The 16422-nt window shown below is 37.8% G+C and overlaps 1 protein-coding gene across 1 annotated transcript; it reads right to left on the reverse strand.

Moving 5' to 3' along the window:
* Nucleotides 1-270: 270 nt before the first annotated feature.
* On the reverse strand, nucleotides 271-11020 carry LOC113162660. Its single transcript, XM_026360921.2, has 6 exons — nucleotides 10734-11020; nucleotides 4425-4808; nucleotides 3831-3962; nucleotides 2520-2570; nucleotides 953-1016; nucleotides 271-842 (listed from the first exon to the last, which is right to left on the reverse strand). Exons 1-6 carry the CDS (start codon nucleotides 10783-10785, stop codon nucleotides 818-820), a joined length of 708 nt encoding a protein of 235 aa, XP_026216706.1. The 5' UTR covers nucleotides 10786-11020; the 3' UTR covers nucleotides 271-817.
* Between the last annotated feature and the right edge of the window lie 5402 nt (nucleotides 11021-16422).

Consider the following 16422-nt stretch of genomic DNA (forward strand, 5'->3'; position numbering starts at 1 on the left):
GACAAAAGAGAAGACATAAGACGAGTGAAACGAAAGAGGAGGGACTGAAAGAAACATGAGAGGACAGCGAGAAACAGACTGGGATAGAGGGGGAAAGAGATGCAGGTTACGACAGAAATAACACAAACAGGAAGCTGGTGTCAACGGCAGAGGAAACCACATCTCTGCACTGAGTAACCACCTTCGTCTCTCACTCTCTTCTCCTCCTCTTCTCCAAAATCTGCAAAATGTTCCATTTACCTCGTTCACAGATGACAAAAGAGGCCAGACTCACTTTAATGATGCATTTAATGAAAATCAAAAGTTCACAATATTAACACAAGTCGACAACAACACAAATGTCTTTATGGTAACAAATCGATATCTTCAGAGTTATGAGTGAAGCAGTGTCCTGATATTTACCATTAGATTTATCTCAGTAGTTTGTCCTGTAGATAGGACGTGAAAATATAGAGCTTAGCGCAAACACTGGGAAAAAACTGGGAGAAACTGTAAGCCTAGCAAAAAGAAATAAAACCACTCCAGACTTCAGAGCTGTCTGATTTACACGCTGCTTGTTAGAAACAACATCCAGGATCCAGCTGAGAACTAGTTCCACTGCTGACGGCACTGATGGTGACGCAGTGGAACAGGAACTACTGACTATTAGCTGGAGCTTTAACACGGTCTTACATAAAGTCTTGGTAAGTCATTCATTGACAAACAGAGATGATGTTTCTACTCCAGGATGGATGATGATGATGATGAAGAAGAAAGGAAGATAGAGGAGTGTCAGAAGTTGTGACCACTGTTCCTATTGGATGACGGCTCTCTGCTGTCACTCACTGTCAGTCGCTCTAGAGCTGATTTGATGACATACAAGAAAAGTCAAAATCTATGTTAAGATTAAGTGTGTGTGTGTGTGTGTGTGTGTGTGTGTGTGTGTGTGTGTGTGTGTGTGTGTGTGTGTTACCGGGGATAGGAGAATCTCTTCTCTCCCTCGTCATTTTTAACAGTTTTCCCTCGATGGTAAGACACTAAATTATAGACAAAAAGAGACAAAAGACAAACATCTGTTATTTACTGTTTCTCGTATCACACGTCTGTCTACCAGTACTGACTCTGCTCTGTCTGTAGCTTCCAGCTCTAAGCTCATTAGTTCTTATGATGTGAAGACAGCTCACAGGTGCAGTAGATACTGTAGCTGCTCCATGTTTTTATCAAAACTACAAAAGAGAGTATTTATTGGGGGACCCACATTTATTGTCTAGTGATTATCTGTGGCAGCAGGACAGTGTCTGTGGGTCTGAGTAAAGATAAAACAAGCTGTGTTCAGAGTAGAGGCCATTTCATACTTTCACTTGCCTTGCAGCACATCTTTACTCACAAACTTCAATTCATGCCACAACTGGTGGTGTGTACATGGACGTGTTCCACACATGTGCAGGACAAAACACGATGACGACTCTGGACACTAGTAACAATAAGAAGAAGCGCAGAATGTGCACTAGACCTGCAGACAGTCTGTGGACCGCACACAGACGTCTTTAGAGAGTCCATCAGATGTCAACTGTTTTCACTGTCTGCCAAACAGCACACTTGTTAAAATCATTTCCTCCTATTTATTAATGTGCTTTAACGTCTTCATCTCACATCTTGTAGTAACATACAGTATACAGTAAGTTCAGTTTTACTATGAGGTGGTGAAGGCAGCATGGGACAACAGGAAGTGAGCAGTAGGTTCAAACTGTTTTGAACATTAGTCATTATAACATGTTTGCAGAGTGAGGTTTCAGGTTTTAATGTTTTTCTTTGTTTTATTTTTTTACCTTTTCCACAATACAATTAAAACATGTAGCTTTGTATTTGTTATATGTTTTTTCCTTCATGTTCTGAGTGTGAACTCACAATGTCAGATGATCTTTTTTGCATTTTTAGTTACAAATACTTATACTAATAATTCTCTGAGCTTTACATGACATTATTTATTTTACTATTACTATTTTTCGTGTATCTTATTTCACGTTCCACATCTTGTCGTGATATTAGTGACACGTGTTATTTCCAAATGTGAAATTTCATATCTAAAATCATAACATAATGTGAAATGCTTGACTTCACATCTGTCACGTTTTATTTCACATGGTATTTTTAATATACACTTGTGAAAGTCAAATGCAAAGCCTCGGGTGCACGTGAAATTACATGATCACATGAAAAAAACCTAATTCCACATGGGCATGTTGTATTTGTGAGGGTCATTCTCTCATTTCTTACTGTCAGACTTGGGTGATGATTAAGTTTATCTCACAGCAGCTTTAGCGAACATGGAAAGTAGAAATTGGCCTTATTCAAGCAACCTGCTGCCCAGTGAGTGTGTCTTAATGTTGTGTTTCGATGCAACAATGGCACAAAAGAAGAAAAAGTTATGTTATAATGAAAGAAAAGATTCAAATCACCCATTAAAACATTCTTTAAAAGTCTCCAGTATCTGTATGCATGTTACTCAGCAGTCTTAGGTGTTTGTATGCGTGACTCACCGCTGTGACTCTGTGTAGGTCCAATCCAGCGATTCTGCCTCCTGTCTGATACTGAAAACCAACAACACAGTAAACCAGTGAATGTGCATGTGTAGTAACTCTTTTGTAAATGGATTTAAGGAAGCTGGAGTTGCTGAACTATGCTATGCTCATTTATTTTGCACTGCAGTGACTTGTTGTGAATATGACACAATATGTTGCAAAGACCTACATGACATCAATACTGGAGGCGTAGCGTGAGCAGCTCTCCGCAGAGCTGCAGCAGTGTGTGTGTTTACAGGAGGCGTTCAGGTACACTACAGAATGTAGGTCACCTGAGTTTTAGAAACACTCGGAGCCCAGTTTACAAGCATTGTGGTTACGTATGTTGAACAGGGAAGAACATATATAGTTTGATTTGCAAAGCTTGAACTGATGTGTCTTATTTTTAAGATGCGCTATGTGCTTTTTATGGACGGCCTATTAACCAGTTTGGAATTCATACAGTGTAACTTCTGTCATTTTACCATTACAAATGTTAAATGCTTCTTTATTTAATGTATTGAACCGGGAATGCTGTGATCACATTCACACTGTTAGGTCGTCATCAACCAGTGGGGCAGATTAGCTTTAGGAGGTTACATCTAAGAAAAAAAGACAATGCAGATCTGACTGACTATTGGACCTCTCTCCTTCTGCAGACAGCTTTTCCTGCAGGCTGCTGTCTGCTCTGCTCAGGTCTGTCCATCATTCAACTATTTCTCATAGTGTGCAGAGGTGCACACACCAAAGTAACACAAACACCAACAACGTGCCGTCTCTGAGCCGTTTGAGCTACAACAGAACAAACCTCACATGTTCATGGCTGATCACAACTGCTACAAAGGTTAATGGCAGCAGCTACTGCTGGCGTTGACACCGTGACCGCCTTTGTGAATGATACTCACTGTCCAATCATCCAGATGTAAAAACTAAGGTTCTTATTTTCTACAGGCTGATTTTTGACCTATGGGCAGGTTAATTCAAAGTACTGCGCACAGTGTTAACACTGCTACACTGTAGTTCTATTGTATTTTATTCTGGTGGGTCAATCTGACAGTCCTCTAGATTTAAGACATAATCTGTAATCTTATAAATCCTAATCTAAAAAAATCACAGTTTTCAGATCAGTAGAAAAGCATCAAAATATGTGTGCAATGTGTCCACTGTGTTACAAGTTAGTGTGTGTGTGTGTGTGTGTGTGTGTGTGTGTGTGTGTGTGTGTGTGTGTGTGTGTGTGTGTGTGTGTGTGTGTGTGTGTGTGTGTGTGTGTGTGTGTGTGTGTGCACTCACGTCTCCTCTGAAGGGCTTGGACCGTGGGTCTGGTGAAGCGGATCAGTAAAATGATCACTAGCACACAGCTGAGCAAAGCTGTCATGACTCTGTAGGTCTGCAGTTGCCCCTTAATATCTGGGGAGGTCTCAACTGGACACACACACACACAAACACAAAACATCAACTGTAACTCGAAAACTTCGTGTTAGGATCAGGATATGTACTGCAAACTTTATATTTTACATTTGCAGAATGTTTTTTCATTTAAAAATCATCTGCTTAGTCAGCTATGAATCAAATAATGTCTGACAGTCAGATTATTTGATTTACAGGTATTAGATTAGATTTTTGCAGAAAAAAAATAAATAAATAATGATCAATGTCCTGACATGTCCAAACAGAAGTCAGAGCTCATTTGAAAATGTTACAATGCGTACAGGACAAACTTTAGATGACACATCCTCTGTGTAAGCTACTGAGTAGAAAACGTCAAACCACAACAGGTCATGAACTTATCTCCTTTACAGACAAACAGCAACATACACACACACACACACACACACACACACACACACACACACACACACACACACACACACATAGCGGACTGACCTGTGCATTGGACCTTCAGTGTGTTGCTCAGCTTCAGCTCTGCTCCGGCCTCAGTGATGTGAGAACAATTCTGCACTTTTCCACCTTTTTTCCAAGACAAACTATTTGTACAACCTTTCTTGTGCTTACAGACATCTTGCAAAAGATCCCTCACACTCTCGTGACAGACACGTGAGGAGGCAGAGGGATGATGGAGGATTACGTCTCCTTCACATTGACCCGTCCACTTGATAGATAAGAAGCCCAGAACAGGTGTCCTGAGGTTGGAGGGGGGGGTGGTGGAAGCACCATGGTTAGGACAGGAGCAGGGAGTGCTGCTGATTGGAGTGGATTCGTTGCCGTGAGTCTGAGGTGCCGTTGAGTTTGCTTCTCCGGGATAAACGTCTGTAAAAACAACAATTAACATGTATAATATAATAATACACAAATATATATTTCTCTTGAATACGTAAAATAATACAGTGGATATGAGATCTCTGAGAGCAACACAAGGTAAATAATCATCCAAAGTCATCCGCTGCAAAGTGCTAGCACATACGTAACAGGCCGTGCAGCTACATATACAAGGAGCCACAGTGTTACAGGTCTAACAATGGTTCATCCTTGGGCCCCTCAAACATTATTTCTATGATACTGATAATGCAAATAGTCGTATTATGTCCTGTTGGCTTTAAATTGTGATTCAAAAAGCACCTTTAAATAATTTTAAGAGCATAATTTACATTTTTCTACATAGCGCACATCATTTTATTCCATTCTTTATATTTTTAGTCAAACGATGGGTGAGTACAACATATCTTTTTTGCTTTCAGATTGGATGCTGCACTAACCCACTATTTATTGAGCCACTGGAGCCTGTATTTACTGTAGAGTAAAATATGATATCAGGAACCTTGACGGTATATTCAACCATGAAGCCAAATGGTAGTTTTCTTCACTCAGTCCCACACAAACCGTGCTGCTCCAACCAATGTTCACTACTGCTTACACTATCACAGCGTAGCTCATTGTATAGTTTGACCAACATAAGATCCAACATAAGACCTACCACTCAAAATCTTTTTACAGCCTTCTTTAAAATGGGTTTAATTTATTGCACGACTGTTAAACATTAAATTATTAAATGTAAAGATTAAATTATTAAATTAAAGATGTTAAGTTCCACCAATACTCTGCCCAGTTGTAAGGCACAGAGATATTATATGTTTTATAATTAGCCATTAGTTAGGATAGAATTAATTTATTTGATTTGAATTGTATTATTACTATTTATTTTTTAAAATGTGTTTTTATTATTATGACATACATGGTCATGATCTCCTTTAAAATCAGACATCTAGTAAGTATACTATAAGTATATTTATACATATGTTACTTATTTATACTTATTCTTACATACATGATAAATACTATATAAAACTTTCCAAACAATCATTTCTTACTGCATGTAAAGTCCCATTTTGCTTTTGCTTTTGTTTTTCTTATTGGACTTATCTTATTGTCAGCATCAGTAGAGCACATTGAACCTGTGTGAAAGCTGCTATTCAAATTCAGCCTTGAATTACTGATTTAATGTCCGTGTGTACAGTAAATTAGATTATAAAAGAATGACTGGACGCTTCTAGTTGGACACTGACATTCAGAATGAATACTGAAGACGGCTCTAAAGCCAACGGCAGCCCAAAGACCTAAATGTTTCAGATTCATATTCCAAAATCAAATCAGCCATTAATTGATAAAATTTTAGGTATTGGTATTTTAAGCATGACATTTGAGGTTAAGATCAGATAAGATTTTTAAACCACAGAGGACATGATCGAAATGAACTCCACCTTTCTGAACTGTAATGTTGATCTGACAAACAATACAACAATTATATTCTGGAATTTATCTTATTATCCTATTTATCTTAAAATAGTATATTCTGTACAATCAGTACTTGCTTGTGTTTTACTTGCATGGTGGTACTTCTTTTACACACGTAGTTGCTACAGCCAACTTGTGGCAATGCATTTTAAATATGCTATGTAGTTATGTAGTTATTGCTCAAAATTGTTTAGTTTTGTAATTGAAGATTCAGTAAAACAGTATCTCCTGGTATACCCATGGTGGTATTTTGCCCTGCAGCTTATTTTCTAGTTTTCACTGGGAACTGATTTCTGTTCAAAGCATCTCTCAGTAAAAACAGTCAGAGCTCTGTCAGGTTTTCAAATGTCACTTTTTGATGCTGTGAACACCACAAACCCATTTCTATTCAGTGCCGCTGTGTTGGTGTGGCAGCGCAGGTTTCAAAGCCTCTGCAAACAGAACTGAAACTATCAGCATGGATAGATACCACCACCAGCTAATGTCAAAATATGTTTGTTTTCTCTTTTTTTTTCAATTTGGATTAATCAAGTTCTAAAACCTTTACTAACAGAAACCACTAAAAGCCTATTTTTATCTTAATGTTTTTGACTCGAGCGAGCTGTGTCTCTATTTTTGTCTTTTATTGTTGGACCGCTAAACAGCCATTCACTAAACAGGTGTAGTTCTTAATCAGGCTTTACCGTGCCTGTCATGAGGAGGGACCTGAGCTTCTTTTCAGCATTAAAATCAACAATGTGTTTATTTCTGTCATTCCATCTTTGTAACTAAATGCACTGAAAGTGCTGCTGCAGCTTTTCAGTGTAAATAAAACATTTACGTTCTGAGATGATGGAATATATAGTAGAAGACACCTCTGCTGTAATCGAGTGATATTTTCCACCACGACCAACAGGTGTTAAACCTAAAGTCTCTATCTCTTCTTCACACATAATAAATTTATATATATACATATTACACACTGTAAAGTGCCCCAAATTGATTTTTGGTGTGATTAGGCGTACAGCATTCCTGCATTTAAAACTACATTAATATCCTCACGTAAAATTTATTATGTGAGGTAGAAGTACTTTTGCCTGTATATTTGTCACTTTCTAGTTGGATTCAGCAGTTACAGTATTTTTGTCTTTTTGTTATGCACCCTGACACAACTCTACAACTCTACAATCTCTCTCAAAATCTTTCTCTGTGAACGGATGATCATTTAGCACATGTGCAGCAAACTGAAAACTATAACGAAGACTAAATAATAATAATAATAATAATAATAATAATAATAATAATAATAATAATAATAATAATAATAATTGGTGTTTAGTGTGGCACACCTGTGTCTGTGTCAGTGAAAACCTGTGACTGTGGTAAAAGCTGGTGTGAGCAGCTTTTCACTGCAAATTACATAAACTAATTTGCTGTCGCACAATTTCAAATCTAAACTCAAAATTCAGCCATCAATTTTATTCTCTCCTGACATTTGATTGTATTTCTTCATTGTAGATTTGCTCTATTATTTTTTCGTCTTGAGGTCATTTTACTGTAGATATTTTATTTAATTTAGTCATTTTTGTGATTGTCATCGTATTTTTATTGCTTACTCATTTTGAAGGATTTTCTTTCAGGTGTCACAAACGTCCCTCTGTGAAATGTGTTGTATAATTTAAGGGCCCCCTCGCCTTTCCTTTGCCTAGCTAAAATTTAAATTTACATTTGAATTCAAATTTACAGTGCTTATCTAACCTCTGCTTAAGGTTTCTTCCTCTCCACTGTTGCCTAAATCTTGCTCAAATGGGATTGTTGGGTTTTCTATATAATTCTTTATACAATTATACTTTGTAAGGTCTTAAACTTTATACTGTAAAGTGCCTTGAGATAACTTCTGTTGTGATTTGGCGCTATACAAATGAAATAAAATAGAATTATTTAATGTCCCAATGAATCACACTGTTGCCCCAGTGAGCAGAACTGAAGCACATTGAAACTAAACATTGACATTTGATTAATCAGAGTCGTGACTTTTCTTTTGTTAGCATGTCTGCAAAAATAAGTGACATGAACCCAGTGTACACACCTATCCCTTTATACTCACTACATGTTTCAGTAGATTTTAAATCCAAGTAGGAAATCATCGGACTTTAGTTAAACTGTATTTATATGACTCGTCGCATGCTGTTTACACTGCCTCAGTGGTTATCATGCTTTTCCAACACATGCCAGAAAAATATGATCAAAACTATTTGAATTCCTGATGTTAGAAAATAAATTTACTCACTGGGATCAATAAAGTCATGTGACCTGACTGTATTTTTATAGTTATAGTATATAGTATCATGAATATAGTTGTGAAATTAATTTAATGGCGTGAAAGTACAATATTGAAATGAAGTGAAGTAGCAGATCATTTAAATACTCAAGTAAAGTCAAAATACCTCACAACGGTAGGCCTACTTCAACATCCAAACAACTCGAGACAAAATCCAAGAGGTCAGTCTGAGTATAGTAACAGATCTGTGGGTTTCACGTATCACACTACAAAACATTGTACAGAGGTGTGTTACGCACAATAATGCAATAAAGTAAGTTAAGAGGTTAATTCGGTGTCAGCGTCATCACCGTTAGTAATGCTTGCATTTACAACACATCTACTTGAATTAATTAAATGCACCACCTGCATAGTGACCCAAATCACGCACACCCACCAGCGTCCAATAATGTAGAGCTGACGCTACAGAAAAAACATTTAGTGTGTTCATCCAAAGAGTGGTGCTCTTTGGAGAAAGGAGAGGGAACAAAGTTCCAAAGTGAAGAAACTGGATTAATCTCTGCTTTGTTGTGTAACGTAGTCAGTAAGAGTGGGCGAAGTTAGAACATCACTAGTGAGAGACAGTTGGATATATGTAATTACGGATCTACCAGCCTACCGCAGGCCCTGCGGAGCAGTCTGCACTCAGGCATGAATACACGCTGCTCTACTAGTGCTATTCTACGTTCTTATGACCGCATTGCAAATGTTAAAGTTACCAAAAGGTTTGCTGGCATGTATTTGATTGGCCAGTGCAGCCGTGTGAAGGATGACAGCATACTGTGTTGTATCAGCTTCACAAAAATACACCTCGGTCCACAGTCCCAGTTCTACCAATGCACAAGGCTGTATAGCTCTTTAGAGTGAGATGATGCAGATTTGTGATGTTGCAGGCTCAGTAGGTCATCATTCTGGCTCAGGAGAGTTTCTCTGGACAGATGCTGTCACTGCTGTACACGTCCCACGGGTCTGTCCCTAATCATTTCACACTCCACATTGTCGCTGACAAACCATAAGTTATTTTCATCCTTTTTTTTCTTGTTATTCCTGGTCAGCACATGTCCTGTGTTAGTTGAGACTACAGTGTTCACTGTTTAAGTATTTTGGAGGTGCATTTGTTCTAAGGGTTACGTAAAGGCTGGCCTAAAACACTAAACTAAATTAGCTTTGTGAAACCGACCCTTTCAATGTCAGAAAAAAAGGAACCTGTCTTTGCACGATGTCAAATGTAGCTACTCTAGCGATCCCATTTGGGTTCAGGCCCTGCCAGTGATGGCGGAGCTGCTGCTTCAGATGCTGGGGACCTGCTTGAGCTCCTGAACCCCGGACTCCGATATAAACGTGAAGTCGCTATTCAGAAGTATAACAACATGGATGCTCCGTCTAGGGAGACTGGTGTGGAGGTGATTTTTATGTTGTTATTTTAAATGTTAACAGCATACCCAGCATGGTGTAACCTAGAACGTGTAGTCAGGTTATAGCACTTTTCACAGAAAACAACTTGACTTGACTCAACAGTGGCTCTGTTCCATTTCGGTGAGTTTAGTGAGTCATGCCGCCCGCTGCACAGCACCAGCAGCCATGTTTCATGTCTGTCTCTAGTTACTCTGGTGGCATCAACACTTTTGTTACATAGGAAGTTCATTTTATAGTGTGGATTGAGCCACGTTTCTGCCCAAAGCGCATTGTACTTTATTTACTTTACTTTATGTTGATACAGTCAATTATCTGAACCTGAATAGCATTTCTAAGTTTCTATCCAAGTCTGAACTGATCCTTCGGGTCCTGCCGGTCTAGGTTATCCACCCTCTGGTTTATTTACGAAACAACGGCTCTTTATGTTCCAGTGATCAGTTTAGACGTCACCTCCCTGAATAGTAGCTAAATCTGATTTGACCAGATTGTGGCTTGTGTTATATTCAGTTTGGCCCAAAATACAAAGTGCACCTGTACTAACTTTCCTGTTTTATATTAGCAGATAAAGACATTTTCAGTAGTTCATAAATAAAAGTTTTAAGTTTACCGTCGTGTGACCACTCAATTCATTTCAGGTCTTGGGATGGGCCACTATCTGTAACAACGTACAAAACTAGTGGTTCTGACTGATGGAGAGAAAAAGTGTGAAAAGAATGAAGTTAACTTACCAGCAGTCATCAGTAAAAAAGCTGCGAGGGTCACAGCAGTTCTAAGATCCATCACAATACCAGAGAAAGATTAGTGGAGGAAGAAGACGCAGACAGACAGGAGGTGAAAACAGACGACACAATCAGGTTACGACGCCAACAACAGAAAAAAAAAAAGACTGATATGAGAGGAAACAGTGCAGAGGTGTACAGCTCCTCGGTCTCTTTCTCTCTCTGTGTCTCCATGCACAGTGAATCACTTCATCCCCGGGCCTGGTGCTGCAGCTTGTGCACAAGTGCAGATTTCCTCCCTTCAAAGCGAGACAAGCAGAGAGGGGTGGGGAAAATAAGAAATGAAGATAAGAATGGAGGAAAGAGGAAGAGGTAGGAGGAAGAGGTGAAGGGAAGAGTTACTAAATGAAATTCATTTTTTTCACCCTGTTTTTGAGTCATGAGCTTCTGCTGAGTGACAGTTGCTGAGTGGAGCTTCAGTGTAGCCGAGGCTCCACACGAGGGTCACACTGAACAGGGAATATAATGCTACACAGTAGGATATGATCAAACAACACTGTTTACGACATGTTAAAAATCACCACCTTCAGTGCTCCTGGGCCTAATTTTGTCTTGGCCCTGCTGCCTCGAGGTCTTTAATCAGGTCTGTGTCCAGAATGGTCTTCTGGTCCAACGTCTGACAGTGTAACGCCACCTATAGGTGGACTATGAATTCCTCAGTGTTAATAATGGAGCGCTTTGCTTTAGAGAGATGGTTTTTAGTGTCTAACTGCATCACGCTCACAACACTTTACTAACATTTACATGTTGTGTTCAATTTGTCCACTGTCTGACACACCTGTGTGTATTTGTACTCCTGTCAGTGTTCGATAAGATGATTTTAACTCCCTCACTCTGCACAACACACTGCATGCTGGCGACGTCTGAACAAGCTCGGTGCGCCCATTTTGCACCGACTGGACCAGCAGCATGTTGCTGATGATTCATTTAACAAGACGTTTACTCTGTGTGGGTTTGATTTATTTTATAATTGGTCAATAAAAGTAGAAGTTTTTGGAGTACCTGGTTCAGAATAAAAATACGTTTGTGTATGTCTCAGTATCTAACACTCTAAACACTGTAATGTTTCATATTCACGATAAGGACTCTGAGACTACTCACACAGGTATTTTATTTTTACCCTGTAATAAACAGTGAAACAGAAATTTAAAGGCACCTTTGCTTAGCTTTTTACGTAGTCTAGCATAGTCATACAGTCATCTGTCTGCTGTTGTTTCTTGTAGGAAATTGATATAATGTAATGTTACATCACTGCAGCAATCATATTCAAATATCCCTTGTTATGCTGAAACAAATAGTCAATTATGTGCTACTGTCTTACAGTACTGTACTGCATCTACACGTCCCTGACAACAACAAATCTACTGCTGTTAGGTTTATGCAATGTGAACTTTGTATAATATACACAGGTGTAGGACCTGGTCAAAGTAAAGACTAAAATAAATAAAAGTAAAATAGAGACATGTTAACAGTAGAATTAAAATGGCAATGCTTTCAATGATACAAATTAAATGTGATAAAATTAAATCTTTACTTTTATAAAGCCTGATTAAAAAGAAGAAAGTTCTCTGGGGGTTTGTTAAACTATGAAAAGCATCAGGCACACTTTATAGCCCCCCCCAACCCCCACCCCCTTTTCTGTTTTCAGTCTGTTACTATTACTATTACTACTACAAGACAGATTCTTTTACACAATTATCCTCTGTAAGGTCTTAAAGTTTACACTGTAAAGTGCCTTGAGATGACATCTGTTGTGATTTGGTGCTATACAAATAAAATAAGATAGAATTTGATAGATTCTTAAGACTGAATGAATTCCCTCTAAATGATTTTAATTCAATTCTATTCTATTCTATTTTATTTGTATAGCGCACTCCACAGTGTTTAAGAATTAAGACCTTACAGAGTATAATTGTATAAAGAATGACATAGAAAGCCCAACAATCCCATTTGAGCAAGCTTTAAGGAAACAGTGGAGAGGAAAAACTCCCTTTAGAGGAAGAAACCTCCAGAAGAACCAGGCTCATAGTGATGCAAACATATTCTCAAAACTATCTCAAAAATATGTAAAGTCCATATTCTTTGTAGTCTAATACTAATTCCTATGTTTGTTTTGTGTAATCACATTTAACATTTTACAACAAGAAAGTTGAAAGACAACTGTCTAACTTAGTATATTTATCACATTTGATGACTGATAATAATTAATCAATGAAAGTCAAACAGACCAAAACGTTAAACAAGAGACGCAGTATGTTTTAATTAGTGTTTTCATGGTTTTACGGTTTGGTGTTTTCTCTCTGATGCACCTGTCTCAACTCATAAGGTGCAGAGATTCTTTTATCATGTATGTATTGAATAACTTTCTGTTAAAACTTGTTCAGTTTACCAGAACCGTAATAAAAGAAGCTCGCTAACTGCTGATGACACAGTGTGGTGTTCAGAGGGGTTGTCCCACTTCACAAGGAAATCGTTTTATCCATACCCTTTGTAATTCTGTATTGAGGGGGAACTTGAAGTTGAGGGAGCATTCAAACATGTGAAGTAGGGGTAGGTATATGAATTGGTAGTCGGCCGGTCAGATTGAACCTTTTACAGTAACTATAGCAGAGTAGCTTCACTGGCCTGTTTATGCTGTTTATTCAGATTGTTTCTCTCACTTGCTGCAAGACCATTAATGGTTAACATAAAATCTCCAAGTTCAGGTCTGTTCTTCTGTTGATATTATCTTAATGTGATCATACTGCTGCCTGTGATTAAAACTACGATGCAGCCAAGATGGCCACGCTGCACCTGTTGTCAAAAATAAAACGTTTTATTTAAAAGTGAAAAACTTTATGGTCTGGGTACAACCCTACAGGGTGTGGACCCAGGCTGGAATCTGCCTGGGTCTAAATTCATCATCAGACTTTTTTTAGTTATTTTAAGTAATTTTTTAACTGTCTTGAAAACGAGCCTTATCTGAGTGTATTTCAGAACCTTAGTTTAAATGAGTCCTGCAAAACCAACTCAATTAACTTTACTTAACTTTAGAAGAAGAATTTCAAAGTTGATGTTGCATGAACAGATTGATGTTACTTTGTCTTAAATCGATAAAGGCTTCTCACAGTGCCTTGTTGAACTCCTAGGAGGCTTTTAGACCCCATAGCACCATGATGCTCTGAAATATTTCAAATGAATTGAGTTCAGCCTAGGTCAATGTTGATCTCTGCCCCCTCTGAAAAACAGCTGCTGGCCAATAGAAATACAGTCAGACATAGAAGGCAAAATGAATGAACACCCGATGATGTCTGTGTCTGATTTCCTTAAGTTAACCTTTTATTCACACTGTTTTATTATTACAGGAAATGTTTGTCAGTGTGACTGTGACAGTAATTTTCCAGCATATAGCTCACTGCATGGAGCCTCGTTTATGTGGGAAGAGGGAGTGAAATTTAAATACTCCGCTTCTCTCACAGGTGAAATATCTTCTGCTCCTGACTCATCTCAGCGCACTACTCCATTACCTCCGTCACTCTTGTTTTCTCTCATCCTCCACCTCTGCTTTACGGAGCCGTAGAGTCAACAAAAGCCCCACAGACTTTCACCTCCTCCTCTTCCTCTCTTGTTTCTCATGAAGAGCAAGTCACCACTGTTTAAACCCATCACTGCACATAGCTGAGTCTCACACACACACAGGCTAAATGAGCAGCATATAGAGTCTCATTATCAAAAACTATACTGTTACAAAGAGAATGTTTTCTGTTTTTATCAGTTAATTCATGAAAAATGTTTGCTTATGTGTTATAACCCCATCCTATGTGTGTATAGGTACAGGAGAAACACTGGAAGCTAGACTGTGTTTGAGCTTCAGGTTGCATTTTTGTATGAAAGTGATAAAAAGCATATTGTCTTTTGTTTGTCTTTTGGTTGTTGATGTGTAGCTGACATCGTTATGAAACTTAAATGCTTAACATTCACAGTAGAAAATGAAAGATTTACAGTAGAAAATGGAAGATTTACAGTAGAAAATGAAAGATTTACAGTATTTACAGTAGAAAATGAAAGATTTACAGTATTTACAGTAGAAAAAGTGAGTCCATGAGGTGGAGGATTTACTCATGTACTTCATCTTTTCACATTGTAAAATCTTATCACCAGTTATTCCAAAAATGGCTGTTCAGTGGTAGTTGGACTTAATTGGGCTTGAATTTTTAAAGACATCTCATGATCCAGCGGGCTTTGTCAGTTCAGAACAGTTAAAGCCATTTGATCAGCAATTATTGGGATAACGACCTGACCTGGACGATTTAGGATGATTACAGACACACAGGTCAGCATTTAGAACACTGAGGATGTAAATAATATGTAATGCAATGTGGAATAAGTTGACACAAGTAAAACATAGACTCCAGCAATTAAGGCAAAAAAATCTAATTTTACTTTCTTTCAAATTTGAACTTTCTCTTCTTCTCATTTTTTCTTTTTTACAGTATGTGAGGTTGTAAGATTAAAAGATATGATTGTATCTTTTTTTATTTATGTGAAATGCTGTGTAGTTTTACTTCTCCTGACTTCTAAAGATAATTCTTTTAAGAGGCAAATTTCAGTCTTTAATTATTTGATCAGCCTTTTCACAGACTTTTGCCTGTGAATGATTGAGAGTTAATTAGTGGCATCTTACTTTGTTTATAGTCAAAACAAAACAAACAAACAAAAAAAAAACATTTGACCTATTCCAGAATATCGTGTTTTATTTTTTTAATGTAATGTTTACTGACAGATGACAAACCACAACACAACTGCTCAAACATCATCATGAAAACATTTTTCTCACTTTTGGACTCGTCGTTATGATTAAGTGCATCAGAATTGCACTGAACTGAGTACTAGTTATTGCATATATTTCTAAGACCTGTTTGTATTGTACTGTTTAAGCTGTAGGCATTCACTGTGGATGGCAAAGAAAGAATTTCATTGCACAGGGAAACTCGTTTTCTCACTGTGCATATGACAAGAAACACTTTCTTGAATCTTTGAATATTATCTTAATTTGCAATAAAAAAATATTATTATTGCAAATGAATACAACAATAATTATTATTATTGTTACAAAATAAATAGTTAAAATAGTAGAAAATAAATTAAGAAGAATATTGATAAAATATAAAAGAAAACACTGATAAAATGATAAATGAATAAACCTGAAACATAGCGATACATGAAAATAAATTATCCCCAAAAAATTCACGTTTTTTGTTTCACTTTCAACTAAATCAGTAAACACACATTTCATAAACAGATTAAGACCCACACAAACAAAAATACAGTAAGTTATTGTGTTTCATAGTAAAAAGGCAGGCTGCTGTTTTTCCTGTTGTCCTGCTCTGAAGGTCCATGTGAAATGATCCGAAATGTAGAACATGCAGAACACGTCTGCTGCTGATGCCACTTGAAGGGGATCAGAGCAGTGGAAGATGACTGATAGTTGACTGGGGCATGATGAGGCTGCACAGTGAGGAGTGAACATGGGAGGATGTGGTTGACGGTGCTGACTAACAGCAGGACTCTGAAGTGCTTCAGAGGCGATGTAGCCTACACAAGATGCATGTCACACTGATGAATTACACGCACATGAAAGCACAGGACGCTGCTTGTG

Source organism: Anabas testudineus, chromosome 1, assembly GCF_900324465.2.
Source record: "Anabas testudineus chromosome 1, fAnaTes1.2, whole genome shotgun sequence".
NCBI lineage: Eukaryota > Metazoa > Chordata > Actinopteri > Anabantiformes > Anabantidae > Anabas > Anabas testudineus.

Coding starts and splice junctions, on each gene's coding strand:
- LOC113162660 (XM_026360921.2), bottom strand. CDS start 10,785: ATGGATCTTAGAACTGCTGTGACCCTCGCAGCTTTTTTACTGATGACT. Junction 3,963..4,424: donor ACTGAAGGTCCAATGCACAG/GTCAGTCCGCTA, acceptor GTGTGTGTCCAG/TTGAGACCTCCCCAGATATT. Junction 843..952: donor AAGAGATTCTCCTATCCCCG/GTAACACACACA, acceptor TCATCAAATCAG/CTCTAGAGCGACTGACAGTG.